The sequence below is a fragment of the Melospiza georgiana genome, chromosome 9, assembly GCF_028018845.1.
Source record: "Melospiza georgiana isolate bMelGeo1 chromosome 9, bMelGeo1.pri, whole genome shotgun sequence".
NCBI classification, from domain to species: Eukaryota; Metazoa; Chordata; class Aves; order Passeriformes; family Passerellidae; genus Melospiza; species Melospiza georgiana.
In genome coordinates, this window is record NC_080438.1 from 12789830 (window position 1) to 12814564 (window position 24735).

Below are 24735 nucleotides of genomic sequence, written 5' to 3' on the forward strand. Positions count from 1 at the left end.
AAGCAGCAAAACACAGGAGAAGCAATCACATAATTATTGTTTTCATTTTCTCTGAGGCGTCTCAGCTTCCCATGACAAGAAAACCTGGCAAAGGGATTTTTCCAGAAAACATGACCGTGACACCAATCACTGCTTTCCAGCTGCCAAACTCAGACTGCAGAGCTTCAAACTTATTTATGTGTAATTTGGTACCTACAGCCAATTTATCAACTTTGTTTTCCACGCACCCGAGTGAACAAGCCTGTGCCTTACCCAACTGCCAGCAGTGGATCTCACAACGTGCTGTGAGGGAGAGCTGCTGTAACTGCAGGCACACACTGAGAGCATCCCTCCCCATCCAGACAAGCTGCACCACAGCGTGCCTCCACTCTGCTAACACTCTGGCCCTTGATGCCTGCAGGAAAGCTTTTGGTGTCTCCTTTCTTCTCTCTCACAATCATATATTTCACACTGACTGCAGCAGTCAGTCTCCAAACAAAGACCTCCAGAAGAAATGTCATTCACATAGAATTTCATAGATTTTTAAAGATGATTGAAAGCTTTGCTAGAGAGAGATCTTCACAATCAGGTATTCTCTTGCTGCTTCAGGGCATATGGCAGAAATAAAAACTTCTCATGAGAACTTGAATTTTGTTTAATTTTCAGATAAACTTTAACAAATCGAATTATTTCAGGTACTAATTCTTAATGATTCTCACCAGTCTTCAGACAGTCTTTTCTGTCAAAGAGAAATTACTTGTCAGATTGCCAGATGGTAGAAGAACATGTGTATTACATATTTTAATTTTCTTCTAAATATATTATAAAAATCAAGAAGAAAAGAATTGGGTCATTTTATGTTATCCTTTTGAAACATATTTTGGTACTTTTTCATATATCAAATAAATTATTAGTTTGTAACACATAAAAGTATCTGAGAAGTTCAGAGTTCTGAAGGTTTGTGTTTTGAGGGGAAATACTGGGGTTTTTTTTAACTTAACTCTTCAATATTTTACTGATTTCAAAGACAGATATTCCAAGCAGCATCAGGAAGTGGAAAAACATACTGTATCACTGAAGCTCCTTAAAAACTTGCATTCTATGATTAATTTAATAGTTCGTATGCTTCACCAACTTTATCTGTGATAAACTGAGAAAAAAAGAAGGGGAGAAAAGCATGGGGAAAGTAAAGCTAGGGAAAATTAGGGAACTAGTCACTGAGGTGCTCTAGAAAAGATTTAAATACCTTCAATCTTGCCTTTGTGGCTTTGAATCTATGGCCTTTTTTTGTATGAAATTGTTTCTGCTGAAAGCACCATTCACTTTGTCCTTTGGACAACCTGAGGTTTTCAGTGCATTGGTACCATTACTTTATATTGAATTCATATGAATATACATGGATGCCCTCTTTTATATTTTTTTAGCGCCACTTAATAAAAAATAGGGGGTTTACATGCTTTCTACAGGAGGGTTAAAAAAAAAACTAATCTCCTTTCTGTCTCTTTTATATTTTCCTTTTAGAAGATAATTCAAAGGCAGCTGCATCAGAGGGGAATCTCTTTCCATTGTTGACCCTGGAATAGCAATGAAAGCTCATTCATAATTTCCTTTCCAAGCCATAAGGAAACATAATTTGCAGAGCTATCTTCCAAGGAAATGAAAGACTGTATCTCTGTAAAAGATACCGCTGATGAAAGGGGGGTATCTAAGACATCTTAGCATAAAATATACATTTTAATGCACTCAAAAAACAAAATCTAGTTATTTTAATCCTAGAAGCAATTCAAAAATGTAATAAAACACTGGAAATTACAGGAAAAGTAAGCATTTTTGATCTGGAAACATTATGCCAAGGATGTGCAATCTTTTCAGACAGCCTGTAAGCACAAAGCTCCATTTGTCTTTTAGCAGTGGTCTTAGCTGCTCAAGGCGAACGACACCAATCTTGTGGACTTGGAGACAGAAAATCATGTTCTGTTCACACTTATCCTAACACCCTCCCAAACTTGGGGTTTTGTTTTGTCTGGAGTTTGGTATTTTAACACTCAAGTTTTGCTTCTTCAAGGATATTTTTAACCCACTTTTTCCTTAGTCAAGATTATACAGCACCTAAAAAAAAAAAAAAGGCACAACAGTGTTGGCCTTTCTGTACAGGATGCTTAAAAAGCACACAGTGAAACCCCCAGAGAATCTAGTTAAGACCAAAAAATTTCCAAGCTAAAATAGATGTTTACCACACATTTATAATGATCTTAACAGTGTCATAAATAAGATTACCCAGACCACAGGTCTTGAGTATGAGTCTTTTAAGGGAAAATAATTGAACCATTAGGATGCTTCACCCATGTTAACAGGATAGTGCTGTTATTTACACTTGCGCCATGCTCAGCTGTGCTGAAGGCACACGCCTGAGGAAGCCAAATCCCTGTACTGTGAAATTGACCTGTGGAAGTGGCCTGTGGAAGTGGCCTGTGAACCTGACCAGTGAAACCGACCTGTGGAAGCGTCCTGTGAAACTGACCTGCACAGGGACAGCAGCCAAGGCAGAGCCCTGGCTGGCAAAACAGCGCTGTCTTGACTACAAAGATGCTGGCTGATGTAGGGAAAAGGAAACTCCTGCTTGCCCTCGGGCAGGCTTTCAAGGGTTCCCCTCAGCAAATGACTCCCACCTGCCTGCACCTGCACAGGCTTCAGCTCACAGGCCAAACCAAGGAGACGCGATAGTCCCATACATAGGCCAGCTGGAAAGCATGGCTGGCTTTACCCTCACCAGAGCTCAGTCAAGCCCTGATTTAACTTTGTAGACGGAGATGAGAATGGGATTCCCCTGAGGAAAAGCCTCTTCCCGCAGTTCCCTCCATCAACCCACCCTTGCCATGGTGCCAGGCGCTCCCTTCGGGACAGCGGCTCCTCCCCGCCTACAGCTGCCCTCCATAGAGGCTCGGGCCTCCGCCAGCCACTACCGGGGGGATAACCGGGGGGGGCTCGGCGCTGCCCCGCAGCCGGGTGCGGGCTCGGCGGGGCCGCCCAACTAGGGGCACCGGGCCGCCCTCACGGGGGGCTCGGCGGGCCCGCCCCGCCTCACGGGGGCACCGCGCCCCCCAGCGGCCCGGCCCCGCCTCCCCTCACGCGCGGCCGCTGCCCGGAGCCCCCGCACCGCCCGCGCCCCCCGCCCGCGCGCCCTCCCGCCGGCGCTGATGTCACATCCGCCGCCCGTGCCCGCCCGTCCAGCCGCGCCGGCTCCGCCGTCTCCCGGGCCCAAAGTTTTGCGGTGGGCTGGCCGGGGGGAGGGGAGGGGCGGGGTGGGACGGGGCCGCGGAGCCGCTCCGCCAGCTCGGGCAGCGCCGTCCTCGCCCGCCCTCCCCGCGCCGAGGCTGCCCACGGAATGAGCGTCCCCGGGGCGGCTGCCGCTGCCGCCTCCACTCGGGCTCCGGCGGGCGGGCAGAGAGCGCGGCTGCCGGCGCGGTCGCTGCGGCGGGAGCGGAGTGAATGACCGAGAGGAGCGGCGCGGAGAGGCAGCCCCGGGATCAGGATGCGGGCGCCCGCCGGCATCCTCAACCTCCTGCTGCTGTCCTTGCTGGTCGGCCTCGATCCCTCCAAGGTAGGAGCCGGCCGGGCGGCAAGTTCGCAGCGGCGGAGCCTGCCCGCGCACGGCGTCCGCGGTAGCGGGCGATGCTCCGGGTGGCTCCGGGGAGAGGCGGGGAGTGTCCTTGGCTGTCCGAGCGGCCAGGACGGAGAGGAGAGCCCTGGCCCCAGTTCCCGGCCCGGGCGCGCAGGGCAGGGCACCCCCGCAGCCGCAGCCCCCGGCAGGAGCTCGCTTTCCCGCAGGAGCTGGGCTGTGCCCGCCGGAGCTGGGCTGTGCCCGCCGGAGCTGGGCTGTGCCCGCCGCAGGGGCACGGACGGCGCTGCCGTGCCCGGTCGCTGTCCAAGGCCGGTCGCTGTCCAGCGCGAACCGGCGGCGATCCATCCCGCTCCAGGCAGGGAGGCGTTCATAGCGCCGGGTGACTGCACCAGCTCTGGGGAAGCAGCGAGGCGCTGGAAGCGGGGATGGGCAGCCTCCGACTGGAAATAAATTTGTTTAGAGTGGAACTGGAGGCGTCACGTGAAGACTCTGAATTTAGTACTACAGCCACGCTTCGGGCTGCTGCAGTTCTGTTATTTACAAACGTGTTCAAGTCACCGAGAGATCGCGGCTGAAATTGAAATAATGATAAAAGTAAACAATAGATTTTAGTCGTGCAGCCTGGCTGGTGAAGGAGATTTCAGATTAAGTCGTTTAGAAATCCAGAATTGCACTCTGCCACTTAGAAGCAGTAATGACTCAAAGCCCCCAGGTCTGCAGATGTCTGTAGTGCTGTATTTTATAGATGGAGAACTTGTCTCATTTGTCGGGGTTTTTTTGTGGCATAGTGTCTTGTAACCGTGATATTGTAAAAACGTGAGAAAGAGAAAATGTGACAATAGAAAACATTGCTATAGTATTGCAGTCCATTACCAGCAGCACTCTGTGCTATGTTGCCACGATTTACATTGCATGGTGGTGAATGTCATATTAATGGTACCAGTCAGGTACCTGACAATGGTGCGAGGCAATGCTCAGCTCCTCTGGCAGGTTTTCCATTTGAAATAAAGATATCAATCTGTACATATAAAAATATGTACTGAATGTCCAACAATATGGAAGGGATGCTCCTCTCTAAAAACAAAAACAGAACCTAAAAAGCAATTCAGTGGAAATCTGATTTACAGCTGCAGTATTCTGACTGCTTTTCAATCAATAAGATGTAGTGACAACTTAAAAAAGCAGGAGGTGATAGAGGATTAATAACATTAACTAAGAAATTAGTTCTATCAGCTCCATTAAATAAAAGCTATTTGGAAGTCAGGTATTGCTGTACCTGTAAGGAGACTCATCAAACAGTGCACACACGGGAGTTTCACATCTGTGTGAACAGCAGCACATGGTCTCATCATAACTACAGGTTTCCATACTCTCATTTTCTTTATTTTTCTGTCTTCTATTGCATTTAGCAAGATCTACTAAAGAGACTGCATAAAAGCAAGAAAAGCAAATTTATATCCTTCTATGTCCACAGAAGAGTAAAACCACTAATGAAGCAAACAGATCTGGCAGAGCAATTCTTTTTAGTTCAGACCCCAAAATAACACTGGGAAAAAATGTTCCATTTTCTGTCTCTGTCACCATCCAGCACTGGAAAACAGGATGAGGCACTGAAATGAAATGGCACAAATGAACTTTGGAAGCTGTGCTTCCAGCCCTTTTTGCTGTGCCATGCTGTGCAAAGGGCATGAAAATGGCCTTTTATTCATCACTCTGTGTGACATTTTCAGAGATATTCAGATGTTCTTTCCAGGCTCTTTTGACTTTGTCAAGGGTCAGGACTAAAAAAGCTCAAAAGTCCTTAAGATTACATTAAAATTGGAAGTCTGTTTTTTATCAGAGCTAATTGGGTTTTCATAAATTAAAAAAGTGAGATCAAGTGGATCCTACACCACATTAAACATAAGAAGGTGTCACATAGCAAACAGTATTTTTTTGTTGACTATGAACAATATATTTCATACTTCTGTGGAAAATTATGCATGTCAAATTTTAACAACATTTTTCTGGCAGAAAAGTACAAGTTTTGACTGAACACACTTCAGAAATGGAATTAGTGCTCAATTATTTCTCTTGCTTTATGCTAAATTGAAGTAAAATAATAATTTTCTGCCCTGCAGTTTGGGAAGCAAATCTATGATTTGTAAGAAACAAGGGAATGGTAAATTCTTTCTTTTCCAGAAGGAATTGTGCAGTATACTCATGCCTAGAAAGACAACTTTCTACATGCCCTTGACACTCACAAACTGCTTATCTTATAATGGAGATGAATCACAACAGATATTTCTGGTATACACAATACATTTCTAGTCATGTCCTACATAATTTTCAGGTTTTATTGATCAACTATTTTAAAATAATGCCTTGGGGAGTAAAAAAAATCTTTAATTTAGTACCAGGCTATCGCTGAATCAAGACTGCTGTGTCCAGGCACTCTTGTTATGACAGAGATGTTGTGCTGAACTTACTCAGTTATTTACTGATAGTAAAGTGTTTAAGTATCGCCATCTTATGGTAAAATATGTAACAAAAATTTATAGATTGTTTATTTCCCAGTCTCTGAAACATCAAGATTTTATTTCAACCATAGTAATTTATTGTCCATGCTCTTGAATTCTTTCTTTTAAACTTGATATAAAATATTAATCACCTTTAGAAATTCTTCTTTAAAAACTGGAAAGCAGCTCACTAGTGATGAATTTTAACACAGTGCTAATTACTGAATTTCAATTTAAGATACTTATTAAACGTTATGTTTGTTGACTTTATTCTATTTTTTTCTCTGTATTTACATAAGAAATTTTTTTAATTATCAATGATAATATATTTCATTAAAGATTTACTTCCAACAGGGTGGCTAGACATTCAGCAGAAAGTCAGCTACACTGAAAGGATTTGGATAGAAAAATCTTCCTTCCTTCTCCTACTCATAAGTGCAGTATCTTGCAAGAAGGACGTATCCATAGGATACTTGGAAATTTCTAAGAGTTACTGCTAGATGGCATCTCTGTGCTGCTTTTCTCCACCTGGAGTTTTCTGTAATGACCTTCATAGTATGTAAAGTGGACTTCTTTAAAAGGGTTGCTTTGCTCACCATCATTTGATAATCACAGTGGTATGACCAAGTAAGCACTTTGTAGTGTGATAAAGCTGCTCTACATAAAAATCAAGCTCAGCATTTTTTGAAGTCTAGATGGCATTTTGTAAGTTTAATTTTATTAATCTAAATAGATCTGATAAATATGTTCATGTTTCAGTGCAGTTAATGACCTTTAGGCCTTTAATGGCTTTATATCCTGCATCTATTTATTTTCCATTGTTTGAATTTTGCAAAATAATATTTCAGAAAATGACTGCCAAATATAATCCCAGACAGAAACTAAGTACAGTATTATAAAGGACAGTTACAGAAAGGAACTGTGATTTATATTCATTGCATGGATAATAGGATGGTTTGGAATATTAACATTAAAAAACAAAAGCTGGTTTGAAGTCAGGCATCTGTTTTTGAATGCTTAAACTTTGCATCCTTGGAATGGCTGTGTTTCTAGATTTTAAAAACCTATGATTTTCACACATAATCAGACTATAAAAATAGCCACTAAAATCTTTATTTTTCCTGGATTTCAAGAACTTATCAGTAGGAAGAGTGCACCACTTTAGTGCTAGTTAGCAATACAAATTAATTTATCCTCACTGCAAGAATTTACAAGAACACCATGTACAGCAAAGGGTTACCACAATTAACTATTTTACTGAAAATGTGACTCATAGGAGTACAATACACTGCTAAATTAAATCTTGTTACCTACTTGGAAATTAATTTCCTTTGTTTCCTATAGTATTAGTAGTTAGTCAGTATGAAAATCATTCATATTTATTTAACCTCCAAGGTTTAAGAGTGCTCTAAATCAGTAATTGCTGGCTGTGGTCAAGTCTCACTTGGTGTCTGCTCTCCCATTTCTGAGGAATGTGACTCGACAGCCATTGAAGAACATCCTATTGCTATCAGTATGCCCTGGGCTCTCTCCCAGGTGTCAGACAGCTATTCACTACATCATTTTAAGTAACATATTTTAAGCAAAAGCACATGAGAGTGACAGCTAATCATTACATCATTTTAAGTAACATATTTTAAGCAAAAGCACATGAGAGTGACATCTGACATCTGCATGAGTGCTAACTCCCCTGTTGCTATCAGACACCATGTGGTCTTTAAGGGCTTTTTAAAACTGTTGATGGGAAGAGGTCTTTTTTTTTTTTCCCTCTGGTTAAAAACCAATTCCTCTGTTGCTCATGGCTATTATGTCTTTTACTCATTTGAATGCACTCAAAACCAATTATATATGTTATACAAAATCTCAAATATACTTGCATATGTATCCATATACACAGACAGACATATCCTTACAGGAAACAATTATTTTTCCAGTAGAGGCATATTGCCTTCAGGTAACCAGTCTTCCACCTTTCTTCTCTGTTTGGCCAAGTCATGAGCCAGTGAAACAGAATCAATTCACTAAGTCTGCAAAGAAGAAAAAGCTGGAGCAGACAAGACAACCATCAGAAACAAGAAATGCAGTATTGAAGCTATTAAAACAACATGAGCTCTAAAAATGGTGTTTCTAGTTGGCTGCAGATTTAACACAGTTGTGTTAAAATTGCAAGATCAAATATGTGAAATTAATAAGGGACCTATTAAGAAATGAACAGGGAGTCTTCAGAGGGGCCCCAGTCTGTTTGGGGCACTGAAATCCCCTTTTTCAAAACTGCAGTATAACAGAAATTGTTCAGGGCATCACTTAGGCATTCTTAGTGAATCTTGACTGAAAGCTGGAGAAATTCAAAAGGGTTCTGTAAATCTTTGCAGCAGAAGTGTGGGACAAGTCCTCTCAAGAACCATCTTCAACAAGAACAGCAATCTATCCTACTGCTTCACTCCACAAGGCAGTAGATTTCTTGTTTAGAACCAAACCTAGAGAAAGTAAGGACTTTGTGTGCCGGGGTTTGAGTACAGAACTCTTTATGAGTGAGAATTCGGAAACAGTGAAAAAGTAACCTTACTTTGAGAATTTCAGAACTACTTGGAGAATTTACATAGTGAAATGTTCATGGTGGAATACTTTCCTTTCATACTATGCTATGCTGCCTTCAGCTCCACAACAGAGCTTTGCACATCAGAAAAGCTAAAGAAGCACTCAGGTATATTTTTCATAATTCAGTAAACAACCTTAAATTGGAATTTGAGTTATAGCCAAAAGTAGATTGAATACCAGGCCTGTGGATTAGCATTTTGTGAACTCCTACCCAGCTGCTTCTGCAGTTATGTCTTTTCACATGAAGGAAAAACATTTTATGTAATTACTCATAAAATATGCAGTCCTCTTTATTTAAAACATTTTTTTTCTCAGGAGGAATTAAAGAAACTTTAATATTCTGACCTCTTCTGAGCCTTTTCCAGACTTTTAAATCACTTAAGTAACTAACCTAAAGCAGCCCTAGATAACACAAATTCAATGTTTTTCATCCTGCATTCCCCTGAAGAACAGTCATCTGTCTGCTGCACTGCCTTCTAACCAAACAAATCCTTGTGACTGTTATTTAATGATTCTGTTTACTTATTTCACTGAAAGGCATATATCAGTCAGCATAGCAACAGCCTAAGCAAATTCTGAGAGCAAGTAGCCCTCTTCACTGCTGTGGTTTTGGGAGATAGTGTTTGCACCCTCCTTAAGCTTCAGGGTAACCCATAAGGGGGTAACCAGAACAACTGGAAAGAACTAACTCCAGTCTGAGTGAGAACTGAATGAACTCATATTAAGTGCCATTCATAATATGGTGAATATTGTTCTTAAATTTTGGGGCACATTATTAAAAGACAGTTTTTAGAGATTTTCATGGATTTCCTTTCTTAGAACCACAGCTAGAGGAATATACTTCAAAATGTGTTTGTGTGGCCTTCTCAAGGAGACAACTAAACACATTAGTAGTTTTTCATGTATGAAATTGTAAATGCTATTTGAATTTGGACTTCAGATTTAAAATCAGATTTACATAAATATGGACTTAATTTAGAAGCATTTAGATTACATTAATACTTGTACTGACAGCAAAAATTATTGATCTGAGATCTCATAAACACAAACCTATCACGCCCTTCCTTACTCATATTAAATGTGGTTGTTCAGTCTCAGCCTCCCTACTACAATTTAGTTTTTTTGTATTCTTTTTGTATAACCTCCTACATATTATTCAAACTATTCAACCTTCTTCTTGACTTTATTTTCAATATATATGTTTTTCCCAAGAAAATTCATAGAAGGCAGTGTAGTTGAAACAAACTATTGCACTGAATAACCATCAGTACACAGACTAGATGATGGTACAAAGATTGTAGATCCAGTCCTGAAACCATGTGACAGGTTTGCATTTATAATGAGTTCTCAGATCAATATTGCTTGCTGTCATCACAGGTGTTTCTGGGCACCTGCATAAAGAATATAGAGATGCATGTCAGGTAGAGTAGCCTAAATACAAAGACTGCCACTGACCTGTTTTCCATCCTGTCCCTGAATACATACACAATTATCAAAACACTAAAAACATACACGTTAACAATCTCCCCTGAGAATCAGCTTTAGCCACAAGCAAAGAGGATGATCTGCATTTCTGACTTTTTAAAGCCTCAAGTTCACTTCTGATTCTTTAACCTAGAGGCTAATCCTACTGCCACCTCTGCCTGCCACATAACATGCAGGAATTTACTGATTTCTGGATACCTCCTCAGTCTCCAACAAAAATTTTGCAAAGGCTCTTACTTTTCTTTATGATTAATATGGTGATATTAAAATTACATGGACTTTACTGTTCAACAAGCTCAATAGTATGTATGTATAGTAACATGTGCAATTAAACTAGACATGCAGAAATGTAGCTGGAAAGGCAAATGAGTAAACCAGAAGCTATATTCCATACTATGTCGTACAAAACTTAGAGTTTTCAGTCTTACAGAAGTCTCCTGGCCCTGAAAAATATGCTGAAACCAGTGTATGCAAAGAATAAGACAAGTTCCTCTAAGGTAGGAGCACATGTAAATAGTAGGAGTGGCTATGTCTTTACCCTTCTTATGAAATTTTATTTAAAACCCTTGAAGTTACATATGCACTACATAATTCTATGTTTTTTGATGTAACAGGTTCACTTATGACATCAAAAAATCTGTCAGCTGTGGCTCATGCAAGGTTAAATAGCTGATTTGCATTCTAATCCTTTTCAAGAGAAAGTTGATAAAAATAGTTTTTAATGACCTTCTGCTATACTAGTTCTGCAGACACTGCTAAAATAAATACTTCCATATTTGCAGATGATAGAGATATATATTTCTACTTTGTTTCCTTTCCATACATCTTGCTGCGATCAGCGGTCTGTCCAGCACAATTCAAGAAGCTCAGATTTCTGTGCTGTAGTTGGTTTTTTTTAGCTGATTTTTGCCCTCTGGATTTTCTTTCTCATAAAGCCACATACATCTGCTGTGAATATCCTTGCTGTGGTGATTGAGTAAAATAAGTGTATCCAAAGTTCTGGGTACTGGCCTTGCATGTACATATGGTGCCCTGCTTTAAATGTTTGCTGTTATCCTTATCTGGAGTGGATGTTGCTGTTACCATTCTGTGAGATCTCAAAGCACCAGCAATGTTCTGTTCTTTCTTTAAAACAGCAGAATACAACTTTAGTCTACAGACACACACACAGACACATATATGTATATGTATATATATATATATATATATATATATATATATATATATATATATATATCCCCTCTTACCTGTCAGTGAAAAAGAGCATGCACCTGAACAAAACTGTGAAGCAAAACATTTACTGAATCAGTGTTCTCAGAATGCCCATTGTATGCAGACCATGGTGTTTTATCTTTTTTAGAGACAAAGTTCTCCCTGTCTAAGGTGGTCTTTCTCATCCCGAGCACTTAGGAGAAAATGTGTATTGGCTAAAGCACTCAGTCATCATTAAAAGTGTTTCATGAAGCAATAACTTGATTTTGTGAGCACCACCAGGGACTAGATTGTGGAATTTTAGGGCAAGCAGAGAAATAGTTTCTTGTCCTCAAAACACCTTTATTTATACTTCAGTCAGTGCTAGCTTTCCCCCTCTTCCTCCTCCTGCTCTGTGCTTCAGACAGCAGCACATGAGGACCACAAATGCAACTCATCTGTTCTTCCGACTCCTTCAACATCACCTGTGTGTGCAGGGGTGTACAGGCAGATCTGCTCCTCTACTTGTCAGACTAGACAATGAAATTATCCTGGTGGATGTGATGCACAAGGAGAAGGACTGTGTTGGTTCAGTTTAAGTTTCTTCCAGCCTGCATGAGAAGGGAAGAAACATTCTTCCTTTGGACATTTCAAAACCAAAAGACAGAATGACATCAGGCTTCCTTGAAGTCTCTGACAAGGCTACTGCACAAGAAGCCACCAGGCAACATGGAAAGCCTAGAATTTTGATTTTTGAGAAAATGAAGGAAAAGGGATGTTCACAGATACTGCAATACTGGCAGTAGTTGAAGTATTCCAATTTGTCCAGCTCTAGATTCATCAAGTGTGCAAGCTACACTAATGGTTAAGGTCGCCACTGTTGTTTATACAGAGGAAAAATTTCCCCAGATGCTATTGGCATTCTTATTATGTTCACCAGTGTTTTCAGGAATAAAACTAATTGCTGTTGCTAATAGTTCTATCTCATTTAAAATAGCACAGAAATTAAGGAAGGTTAAGACTGAGTAAGCCAGTGGGTCCATGTCTATACAAGGGACATGACCCTTGTTCAGACCCTGACAACATTCATGTTTTCTCATGTGGTTCCCCAAGTCACTTTCTAAATGGATGGTAAGAATGATGCTGGTTACTGAAAAATATGCCTGATAAGCCCTAACTGCCCAGTTCTGTTAAATAGACACAAGGCTGGATCTTTTCTCCTTCAGAATTTTCCCAAACCACATGCAATTAGATATCATCCAGCACTCACTCCATTCTCATTAGCAGTCTTAGATATATGCTATTTGTATTTTGTGATTTGTGTATTTGTGTATTTGTAAACTACTGGTTTAGTAGCCTCTAATACTTAAGAATGACCAATGTTACCTTTTCACTTTCCAGTCCCTCTGGGCCCCTACCTCAGAAACTCAGTATAACTGAGTGCCATGGTGTCTGTTCATTACAAATCTGTAGTTGGAAATCAACTTCCTTGAAGAGTAGCTGGCTGAATGACCATAGATAGCACTGGAGGTAATGGGGAGTTCAGAACAAACCCTGAAATACCTGACTGTGGATGAGGACTATGCCACTGCTGACTGAAAAAAGAGCTCTAAATCCAGCTCAAAGCTATATGCAGCACCACCTCCACTGTGTTGTCCCTTGAGAAAACAACTTCTGTTGTCACATGGCACCAAAAATGTTTGGTTTGAATTGTGTCATTTGGAACATGCATACATTTTAAAAATGCACAAGATGTGAGCCTTACAGGATAAAATGTAAAATCTATCTGAAATGAACAGGCTGTGAAACTGAGAGTTTGTGATGAAAAGAAGGATGAAAGTAATAGGCTAACTAGTGGACACATTGAGAAAAATGTACTAGGTACTCTGAAAAATGTAAAGAATAGGCTTAGAAAGGGAAGATAAGAAATCCAAATGATACAATGTGATATTAAAATAAATAATTCTACTGGGAACAGTCTGGAAACATTAAAAATGGGAATATCTGAAAAAACTAGCTAATACCTGAAGACTATTTTGTCTTTCATAAAGGCACTGACCTGTTAATAAAAATAAGCCTAACAGTACCAAAATAGACTGGGACAGGGATATATTTCATTTAAAAATACACAGCTGAGTGCCTGTGGCTGTATCTCCTGCTGTACCCATCAGCTGTGAGTTAGAGTGTTCCCATGCCTTTGGCTGTGTCTGCAGGCCTGGGCCCATCACAGCTCATGTGGACAGGAGATTATTGTGAACAACACATCAGTGCAGGACACCTCTGAAGAAAGTCAGGATGAAAAAGCAAATTGTTCAATATTTGTATTTCCTAACACACTGCCCTCAGTAGATGAGAAGGAAAACAGAAGTGAAATCTTCCACAAATAGCTATCCTGATTTTTAAACAAGTGTAGGTTAAAAATTGTTTGTACTACTTTCCTATCAAGCAAAATCAATGACGAAGCAGAATGTTAGATGAATACTATAATTTTGAATACACATTTATAATTTGTACTTGCATTTGTGTAAGATAACAAATTTTGTGTACTCACTTAAGAAGTACCAATGTATTTATGGCTTATCAATCCAAAGTTGTTCAAATTTTAGCATTCAGATTTGTGAATTATTCATAAAATAGCTGTGCAGTAGGAATTATTTATAGAAATGTTGCTGAAAATAGCACTCTTTTTAGACTGAGTCTAGTAAAAGAGAAAGCTAATTTTGTTAAATTGTTTAGATCAAATTATCTGCTTAGCCTTATTATTGAGAATACAGTGCAGTCTATTTTTAACTACACAGTGGGGCTCTCAGCACTTCTGAGAAGAGTGAGATAGAGCCTAACACATTCCACTGCTGCTGTTCTGGAGGCCTGCTGTGAATATGCAATTATGAATGGATTCAGTGTATGAATTTGCTTTGAACTGTACTATCTTGTACTGTGTTTCTGGGAACTGTTAAGCCATCCTGTTCTGTTTCTGTCCAGACTTCTGTCTTTTAAGGATATCATACATTACTGCAGAAGAAATAAAAGAAATCTTCCATAAGAGAAAGAGTAGGCAGAGCAAACAACATAACTGTTTTTATGGGATTCACAAGGGATTTGTATAGTACAATCTCAAGAAAATAGATTTTCTTATTCTACAGCTAGAAAGAGAATGTGTTGGAGTCTCAGGTACAGTTAAAATGTGTTAGGAGCCCTAGGCCAGTGTTTCTGCACAAGAACCAGTGTACTTACAAACACTGTCTGCACTGCAGCAGGGAAACAGTGGCAAAGGCTGAGGATTGACTTATGGCCTTATCTCTGGTATCTGTGTCTAATTGAGAGATGCTGCAGCCCCTGAGCACTGTCACAAGTCAAACAAGTTATACCAGTGGAAGATCTGACCCTAACTAAATTCCCAGTTGTAATTTTGTGGTGTTACTGAGTCTAGAGTGGTGCTGCCATCCCCAAGCCAGTAATTACTGGCTGTGCCTGGGCCTGACATCAGCACAGCGCTAAAAAGTTAGGTAAGACAAAATCTGTCCACCATTATTTAATATCCTTGCCCCCATTTTCTTCCTTCCCTCCTTCTCACTAAAGGAATCCTAACCTGAAATAACAAGAGACATTTTTTGCATCATTTTTGTCACCAAAGGTTCTCTGAGAAGTCTGGCTGAGGACCCATTGTAGTGCTGGAAGAGTTTTTTTTAGCTCAATTTCCAGGGACTAATTTGAGAACAGTGCAATAGTGGAGTGTGAAAAAGAGAATGGTTCCATTCTTTCTGGGCTCAGTGACAGACAATGTCTTTTACCATGCACACCTGTAACCAAGTAATTAGGTTTGTAAACAGGCAATATGGAACAAAATTCTTAATCCTTATCCTGTCTAACTGAGTAAGAATTTAGGGATTTAGCTCTGTGTAACAGTTGTTTCACATTATTATTGTATGGTTACCTTTACCCTGTGTAATGATGAGAGAATATGTTGTTGCCTAGTGTTTGGTATTCATTGTACTCAATCTAGAAACAAAGTGCATTTATGTGGTGTTGTCTCACATACATTTATTTTCTCCATACACTGTGAAATAGCATACAAATGTGTTACTTCCTTGTACACAAGTTATATTTTAATTATACCAAATCTGCACCTCACGGGCTAGATTTCACCACCAGTGTATTCAATTACAATCAACAGAGGTCACTTCCAGTTCTACTTCCCTTGCTGCCACTCCAGGACTTTAGCAATTTAACTGTGGGTTCATATTCATGACAAGAACACACATTCTTCATAGCACATGGAAAGTAACAGGATTTTAGAATTCCTCTTTGTTGCTAGGCTGGACTGAGCACATTAAAGTATTGAAATTAAATATTAAAATTTGAAACACAATGAAATAGAAAATAATTCAGTCAGACTTGTTCCAGACTTAAATACTTTCTGTGAATTCAAGTTTGGTTTACCAAAGAACCCAAGCTTGGATAAGCTAAGATGAACCCTTTGAAGCAGTTTTGTGGTGTCCCTCTGAGAAGCTCCCGTGGCCCTTAGGGGATGGCTGATTAACTGCACTGCTGGGACAGCTCCCCCTCCATGGAGTTCCCACAGCCTTCCTATCAGGAAACCCTGGCTGTACTGTTAGTCTGCTCTTTACTGACTGAACCTGAAAAGATGGAAGTGCCAAGTGACACAAGTTGATCCCTTGTCCTTAATGAAAATTGTGTTCCAAAACCTTCAAGCTTTTCTAGCATGTATAGGGACAACTCATTTCCAGTTGAAGTGAGACATTCTTTCTGTGTTTATAAAATTGTAAAGAAATCCTTTGGAAACCATATAGTTAATCTACTTCCAAATTATGCCCTGGGATACAATTCTCAATGATCATTAGATTGGTTTACTATTATATGAACAACACAGAGAAAGATTTCTTTCCCCCTTTAATCCCAAAGATGTTAACTATTGCTATTAATAAAAGAAACTATTTACTATTCTTGTCACACTGCCTCATTGCAATGGCATATTATCTTGGGAAGAGAACTGTTTTTGTATTCCTCCCTATTCTGAAATTCTCTATAGTTCCCTGTGGGAAGAACAAAAGAACAGGACTTGTTCTTCCTCAGCAGTCACACAGCTGAGCTCATAATATGATGCTGAGTTCATAATGCTTCCAAGTGTTTACCAAAATAAGAGAGAGAATGATGTTTGTTGTGTTTGACTTCAGATTATGAGATTTCAGGAGTATATCCTCCTGTAGCAATGAGAGGAAGGAAGGACTGGTCTAGAGCTCCTTTTGGTTTTTAATGTTCCTTGTTCTTTCCATTCTTATTCCTTCCCCATTTACAAAAGCAATAATGTGGAAGAAAAAGTATTTGTAAAGGGACACAGGAGGGACCCTTCTTTTGTTCACTCTGACACTTGGCATTTATTTTATCTCATTTTGGCAAAATTACATTGCAGCTGTCTGGAAGTGATATTTAGTCTGTTATGAACTTTGCATGAAGTATTTTTAGATTTGATTTTGATAAGCCTCCTCTCAGTAAATTATTTCTAATTCGTGTGAGTTGCATGAACCTGAGAGCTCCATTAACCTTCATTATGCCTTCTCCTTACTGCATAGTCTGAGCTCACATACAAACACAAAGAAAATATTTAAATGAAACAGTGTCATTAAAAATGTTCCAAACTTAAACTACGGATTTAAGGAGGCACAGCTACCTTATCTATGCATAGATCCCACCATTGTTCTGCTTGACTGCTTTTAGTGGAGCCGAGCCCAATCACTAGTTACTGACATTGGCCTTCATTTCTTGTCAGCTCAGAAGAGCTTCTTTTCTGTCACTCTGCTGCCCTCTAAAAGCATTGCTCATTTTAATGGTTTTTTTTGGGATCCTATCCCCCCACTTTAATCTCAAATGAAAAGCAAAAAAGTCTCTTAGGTACTTCAGAAATTTTTCTCCTTCCCAGTTCACTCCCTCCAACCAGAAACAAATCTCGTGCTCCATACTTTCATCAGAATACTCCCAGGATCACAGAAGATAAACTAGAAACAGAAGCTTCAGAATGCCTTTAATCCATTCCTCCAAAACAGAATAATTTAGCATACTTGCATCATAAACTCTGAGCCCTGCCCTAGAAATACAGCCAAAATTAGAGTGCTTTTTGCTGACAGATGATGTCATAAGAACATTTTCTCAAAAGTAAAATGAACACATTTGTCTCAAACTAAGACTTCAGGCCATTTGCTCTGGAGTCTTCAAAATCAGTGAATTAATTGTCTGGGCATTACAGAGTTTTCACTCCTCCTAACTTGTAACTATGCATGGAGCTGATGGAATGTGCAGGTGTGACTGAGGAGATCTTAATACTGTGCTATGGCAAAGAAAGGAAAACAGTTGATCAAGTTAGTGCTTGATCAGATGTCACAAATTATATGCAGCCTGTAGTTCAAGAATGTTATTCTAAAGATATCTGGCGTTCCTTATGTTCCCCTTTAGGCTTCATATCACTTCCAGTTCGTTAACTCCTTTGTTGATGTTGTCTCAGTTGCAAAAGAGGTAACTTACATTGTGACTTTTAAAAACGTGTTCCAAAGAAGGGGATTGATCCTGGTTTCCTAGGAAAGTTTCTTAGAGCCCTTCTATTTCAACCAACAGGATGCTGCTTGTACTAGAACAACCTGAGCCTCCCTCCTTCAGCACTTTGCAAGGTCTGGGTTCAGAAAGTGGGGATGCTGCTGTCCTCTGGATGGGCTCTTCTCTTCAGTGCAGCACAGGATGGACTTGCCTGGAAAGGTTTACCTCAGTCTCCTATTTCAGAAACCCACTAAAACACAGATATCTGTGAAGTCAATGGTACTTCGTCATGTAACATTGCAAGGAGAAATGTACTAATTGATTGAAAGTATGACACAGTTCATATTATATTTTATAAAACTCTTTAAAAAGCTGCAGTACAGGTTCCGCAAATCTAAGTGTTCTTTTGAAAGAGTAACCAGTAATTTGGAGATTACTTCAGAGGCAGAACTATGTTCAGAGTTTTGCATGTATTCCTTTAGTTATAAGATACCTATGAATCTGTGTAATAAGTAGGCAAAAAAAAGTGCTTAAATCAATAAGGTTCCATAAGGTGGAATATGAGGTTTTCTCTCCTAATTCCAGGGATTAAATAATCAATTCATGCAGAAAATTCTCTCCAGTTGCTGATTAGAACAATAGTTTTTTCACTGAGCTACAAAAATTTTTATTCATATTTGCATATCTTTCTTCCATGCATGGAAGCCATCAAAAAGCACTACTGTACACAAGATTTTTGGTGATATGTCCACACTTCTTTACTATTGATAAGGAACTCATGAGAGACAGTAACACACCAGTCCTTTTCCCTTAAATTTGTATCTCAGTACCAGAGGCTGGCATTTCTGCTGCATTTTCCTAAAGATTACAGGCTTGCCTTTCAGCACCCTCTGACATGTATCCAGTAAAAACACCAGAGAAGGACTGACATGCTCATAAATCACTTTCTACTGCAGCCTTGGTGCTGCCAGGAGTCCCTGCTCATTGCAGCATAACCCGGAGCTGAGTGCAGCCTGTGATGCCAACTAATGCCTCCAGGAAGGCAGTGAGGAAGAGAGAATCCTGTAATCCAGGGAGTTTTCATGCTCAGACATCCCTGCTCAGCCACTGCAGGACAGCTAGAGAGTCCCAAAGCATCCTCACACAAATCAGAAAGCTCCTGTTTCTTGATTTCTGTTAGCCTTCACTCTTACACTTCCATCCTGCCCTCTCTGAAAGAGCTCAGCTTTCAGCTGCAATAGTTTTCTTTGGCAGACTGTAAGTGTATTACCTGGCAGGAGCATCATACTAGACTGAGGAAAAGTCTTAAGAAAGGGTCACTTAGGGTAAGGAGTAAAGAATATTATCTTGTTCAGTTTAATCTATTATTTTTATTTGTATTCTTCTTCTCTTTCTTCTTTAATCTTATATTAACATGTGAAGTATTTCTTTTCTTTTTTCCTCTCTTACAATAGATTGCAGACAACTGTTTGCCAACCCAGAAGGCTTAAATTACAATATGAATACAGACTGTGAATTGCCTTAGATTCCTCCCAATTACCCAAGACTGACTTCGTGCAGCAAAGCTGTCTGTACAGAATGCTGAAAGGCTTTTATCCTGCTGCTTACATTCAGAATGCATAAAACAGCATACTATGGTACAGCTACGTTGCAGTTCTTATGCCTTTGGCATAAGTAACAATGTTAAGTAATTTGGAAATATAATCAGTCCCTTAACGTAAGATAAAGCACCTTCTCGTTTAGGGGTGCTTTTCTTTTCCAAGAGACTGATATTCCCAACTGTCAGCCCTTGCAGTTTCCATTGCATTTTAAAGGAACTCTGTTGTTATATCAGTCACACTACTTTCCTCAGATTGTCTTAGAGATAAAGAATATTTGATTATCAACTCTAGACGCATCTAATATTTAAAATTTGAAATTTTTCACATGTAGAGTGTAGTGTCAGTTTTCTCTTTTTTATTATTTGTAAAGTTCCTTGAGAATTCTTTTATCTAATGGAGCAGCACTTGCACTTTGTGCTCTGAAACAATGTTGTTTCCAATTCATTACATAAGGAGAAATGAGGCATCTTGTGAAGTAAGCATTAGAATATGAAGTCAGAAAGTCTGCACTGCTAAGCCAGATTGGTCTTTGGGGAAATTGGATATTTCCACTCCACTGAAAAGCCATTATAATAACATTCTTTTGACTGCCAAGCAAGCTGCATGGAGACTTCATTTGCTCCCTGCTTAATGTATCTGACTTCTGATACCTCACTTTTGAGTCAAAGCAAGAGATTTTACCCTTTTTATCTGTGACTCTCTTGCACCTGCTGACTCCTAGCCTTCATTCTTACACTGGTTTAATTAGATTCTAGTATTCTTGCCAAGTCCAGGACAACATAAACTTGCAGCAATGCAGGAACAATATCTTCTGAATTAAACACTAATTCCTCCAAGACCCAAAGTGCAAAGAGAAAGAGTAAAAACAATAAATTACATTTGTATCTAGATAGAATTTGCATTATACATTATACAACCTTGGCTTTCCAGCTTTATCTCTAGAGCACAGAGCTACTGAGGTAAAAGCTGAAGTCTCATCTGCCTTGTAAACCTGGGGTTTTATCTCCTCCCCTCTGCCTACTTGCTCTGATGTGTTACCTGATCTTGTTAAATTTTGAAAGAAATATTTCCAAATCCAATATATTCTGTCTCTGAGACTGCTGAGCAGCTCAAGGGATTTATAGCAGTGACATTTCCTGTACATGGAATTCATAGCAGAAATTAAAGCCTTCAAGGAACACTGATTGAGATACTAATTTGTGTTTTCCTAGCTGGTCTGCATGTAGGGCACAGACCAAAATTTATTTCTAGGTAATTCATTATACCCTCAAGGAACAACAAGGAAAGTCCAAACTAGGAAGGCTTATCACACTAGAAGGATTTAGCAAGGCTAAGTCTGCACTCTGATACCTCAGTTACTTAATGCAGGTACCCTCAAGCTCCAGCTCCTGAGAGAGTCTTTGACCCTGCAAGGGAGGATGGAAAATCTGCAGGCAGAGTTCTTCTGCAAAGAGATCCATATCTATGAATCTCAGCTGAACTCTACTGTTCTAACCCCAGAAAGCAAACTGTAGAAAACTAATAAACATTAAGGGAGGGCTCCAGGTTCATGTATCTATATAAGCCAGGTAAAGTTTTTAGGAAGTTGTGTCATTTATTGAACCAACAGGTAGAGAAAATGGTTTGCTAAGGGAAAAATCAGGAATTTATATGGCTTATATAAAAGAAAAACCATAACCATGAGTTGTGAAGAATCAGAAATACACAAAAGCTGCAAACAGCTTCTGTATAGCTAAGACGCGTAACTTAACAATAAACAAGCATGAAAGACTGCCAGCAGCAAAACATGAGGGTAGAAATCAGAATAAAACAAGATTGCTTGAATGTCTCCATTTAGGTGTGTTTTTGTAGCCTGCTTTCCAAGCACTGGAGCATTCCCATAGACTGTGGGTGTAAGCAACAAAAGCAACAAAATAAATGTATTTCAGATCTCTATCAATTTTTCAGAAGAAATAAAATGCCTAAACTGATATTTATTCGAAATGCTTTAAAAAAGAATTTGTTGCTTAGCCAAAAATTCTTCTTACTAATAAGCCATTGAATTTATGTGAAATTACTTGATTGACAAGTTTCTAAGGATCAAAAAAATCATTTACAACCTAAGGAATTGTCTTTCACCTATTAATAATTTATTAAAAGGAAATATTTTGTTTTATACCAGTCATTTAATAAAATCCCCAATGATAAATTTATTATTTTAAATTCATCTGAATATTTTAAATTAGTACTATGGATGAAAAAACGGGCATGTCACAAACTTTATCTAATGAGTTTCCCTTTAATTCATTAACTTCTCCATATCCTGAGTTCACTGAACAATGTATCAAAAAATCTCACAGTCCGGAGCTTAACAAAGTGAGCAAAGTTACAATGTGCTGTGTGATCTATCCAAACCAGGAGGGTTGTGAGAGAGCTCTGGTGTAAACTATGCAAGTCACTCTCTGCCTTTATAAACTGGTTTTGACTATAATGAGCACAACCTGTCTGCAGAGTGACTGTCATGTAATTAAGTTACTACAGAGATGAAACTTAGTCCTTTATTTTAAAAGTCCCCTTAAATCCCGCCAGGAATATGTGGTATAAAATCACGTTGGGTTTTGTTGAAGTGCCCTTCAGGACATGACTTGTATTGTCTGTAAAACGTGTGTGTGGCAGTAAAACAAAAAGGGATAATTTAGGATATTATACACAGACTTCAGGCTAAAGTTGTCATACCTCGCATCAGATATAAGGCCTGCAGAAATCTGTTTCCTAAACAGTCTAAAGCAGATGAGAAGGTGCAATAAACTAATTCTTGGTTTCTTCTGAAAAAGCCAGTGTCTTTTAAATTGTTACTGCCTGTTCATTGTGAAGATTTCCTGTTATTCCTGATGGTCTCCTGCTGAAATCTTGCATTAATGGGCCTGCCCACCTTCCCCTTGACCACAAGAGAGAGGTAGGAACACAGAGAGGAGTTTCCTTGTAGCAGCCATATTTTCATACTAGAGAATGTATTTTCACCATCTTTTTTCTCCGTTATATGCTACATTAAAAAAAAAACCCTAATTCTTTCAAATAGCCCTATGGCATTCCATCTGGCCCCAAAGATAAATATTTTCCCAAAGCTCTGGCTGAAGTAGATTCCATCTGGAATCACTTTTCTCCTTATTTGTGACAGATTGACTCTGTTGTATTCATAAGAAAACAAATAAGCAATAATTTTTTCCATCAAAAACCAAAAAGTCAATAAAAAAATGTGTGAAATACAGTTTCTTCCCACTTTTGAGTTCCACAATATTATCTTCAGCATCTTCCCATTTCTGTCCAACCATCTACTTTTATATAGATTTTAAATCATTTTATTCTAGTTATAAATCTAAAATGGGTTTTCAAAGCTAACCATTATGAGCCATCATGCTTTTTTATTGCTATTTAATTGCCTTAACACCACAAGCACTTTGACAAATTGGCTAAGGGTTTTTTTTTTCCAGTTTCATGTTAGTAGTTTTTACTGTTATTGCTTAATGTTTTGGTGCTTTTTTAGAAGGAGGAGATGGGAATCTTGGCTAGGAATAAACTGATGCAAGACAAAAACTCAGAACAGAATTTTTGCTTGGTCAGGAGAGAGGGCTATAAAATACAGATAAGAACTTTATAGTCTGAACTATATAGTGGCTTTGATTGAAATTTCCTGTTCTTGTTTTGTGGCCCTTGATATGAGTTTGTGCATGTTTTTAAAATTGTATTTTTTGATTGAAAACACTTTACAGAGCTCCAGCACAAGTTTTGTGTCCAGAGTTATTTTTTGCCCTTGTACAAATAGCTCTACTTTCTGTAGCACTGCTAGCCAAGCTGCAGAAACTAATTACAAGTTTTTTTTATTAAATTTCTTTGCCATTTGCTAATAAGTTAGTTAAATCTCCCTGTAAAATTAATATCAAATCTTTAAGGTTATGTAAATGCCTTCATTAATCAAAATCTTGGCCCTTTTTTATTAATTAGATCTAAAAGCTTATGGAAAACTTCACCAGCATTGCCCATGAATTTTATTCTCACAGGCACATTGCTAAGCCATCCTTTAAGGACTCACTGACTTTGTGATGCTCAGTTGGTGAATTTGCCTTCATTAAAGCTAGAAAGAATGCCTGCATTAACTTCTTGTGGACAGAAACCTTCTTCTCTGTAAATGAAATCTTTGCTTCTGAGCTGTTCATTGATGCTCACTCCTCACTTATTTCATGTTTTTCTCCTGTGAGATAATAGTGGTGCTTTAATTTTGATGTTGTAACTAGAGGATTATGACTGCATGTGGGGATTAAGTGCTGGAGATGATAATAGCCTCAAATGCTGAAGAGACATTTAAAAATACAGGTTATGAAGAGTGTCAGAAGGCTTCTGATGGGGTATCACCTGAGTCTTCATTATTTATACTCCACTGTTGTCAGCTCATTAAATCTCACAAAACTGCAAAACTCCAGCCATGTCCTAAAATGGGAATGACCTTGTTTGCTTTGGTCATAAACTGCAACTGTTAAAGAATGACGGCAATGTGATTGATGTGCATTGTTAAGGTTTTTTTAGAATACATTTCCATCTTCATTTGGAAGATGAAAAATGAAATTTTTGTGTGGAATAAGTCATAGATTGGTGTGGTGTCGGACCTGCCTGCTGAGCTGTAACAGCTTTGTTCCCTTGCAGTGTCCCAGTCTGGAGTATCAGACAGTGCTGTGTGACTGCAAAGGCACCAAGCCCAGTCATTTCCACCAGCTCCTCAACTGCTGCAGGCCTGGTCTCTAGCAACTGAAAAACCACCCAGTATTAGTCCAAGACCACAACTTCCTAACTCAGAGAATAGGATTCAATGCCTCTTTCAGAGACACAAGGAGGGGGTAAAGGATAACACATGACAGGGTGAAGAATCACAGGTGTTGAAATTATTAACCTTTGAGTGCCACCATGCAAGCTACATACTTGTATTGTGAACACAGTTGTTTAGATTATGTCTCCAGTTTTAATTTTCCACAAGTTTGAAAAAATACCTACATTTATGTCAGTGTTTACTTTAGCTCACAATTTTCTGTGCTAGTTTTTGAGAACTTTCAATGTACACCACTTCCTTGTAATCAAAAGAATGTGGCCTCTCCTAATAGAGGCTAACTGCTGCCCATGTGGATTTTTCTGAGCATTGTGCTGATAGTAAAAGTTTACAGAATGGTGTGGCAATCACACCTGAGTC

The 24735-nt window shown here is 39.3% G+C and overlaps 1 protein-coding gene across 1 annotated transcript in view; it reads left to right on the forward strand.

Moving 5' to 3' along the window:
* The first annotated feature begins 3369 nt into the window (after positions 1-3369).
* Positions 3370-24735, forward strand: part of OLFM3 (olfactomedin 3) — a 50349-nt gene continuing 28983 nt past the window's right edge. The window contains exon 1 of the mRNA XM_058030569.1: positions 3370-3580. Within this exon, the coding sequence (XP_057886552.1) occupies positions 3512-3580 (69 nt within the window). The 5' untranslated portion in view covers positions 3370-3511. The remainder of the gene's footprint in view (positions 3581-24735) is intronic.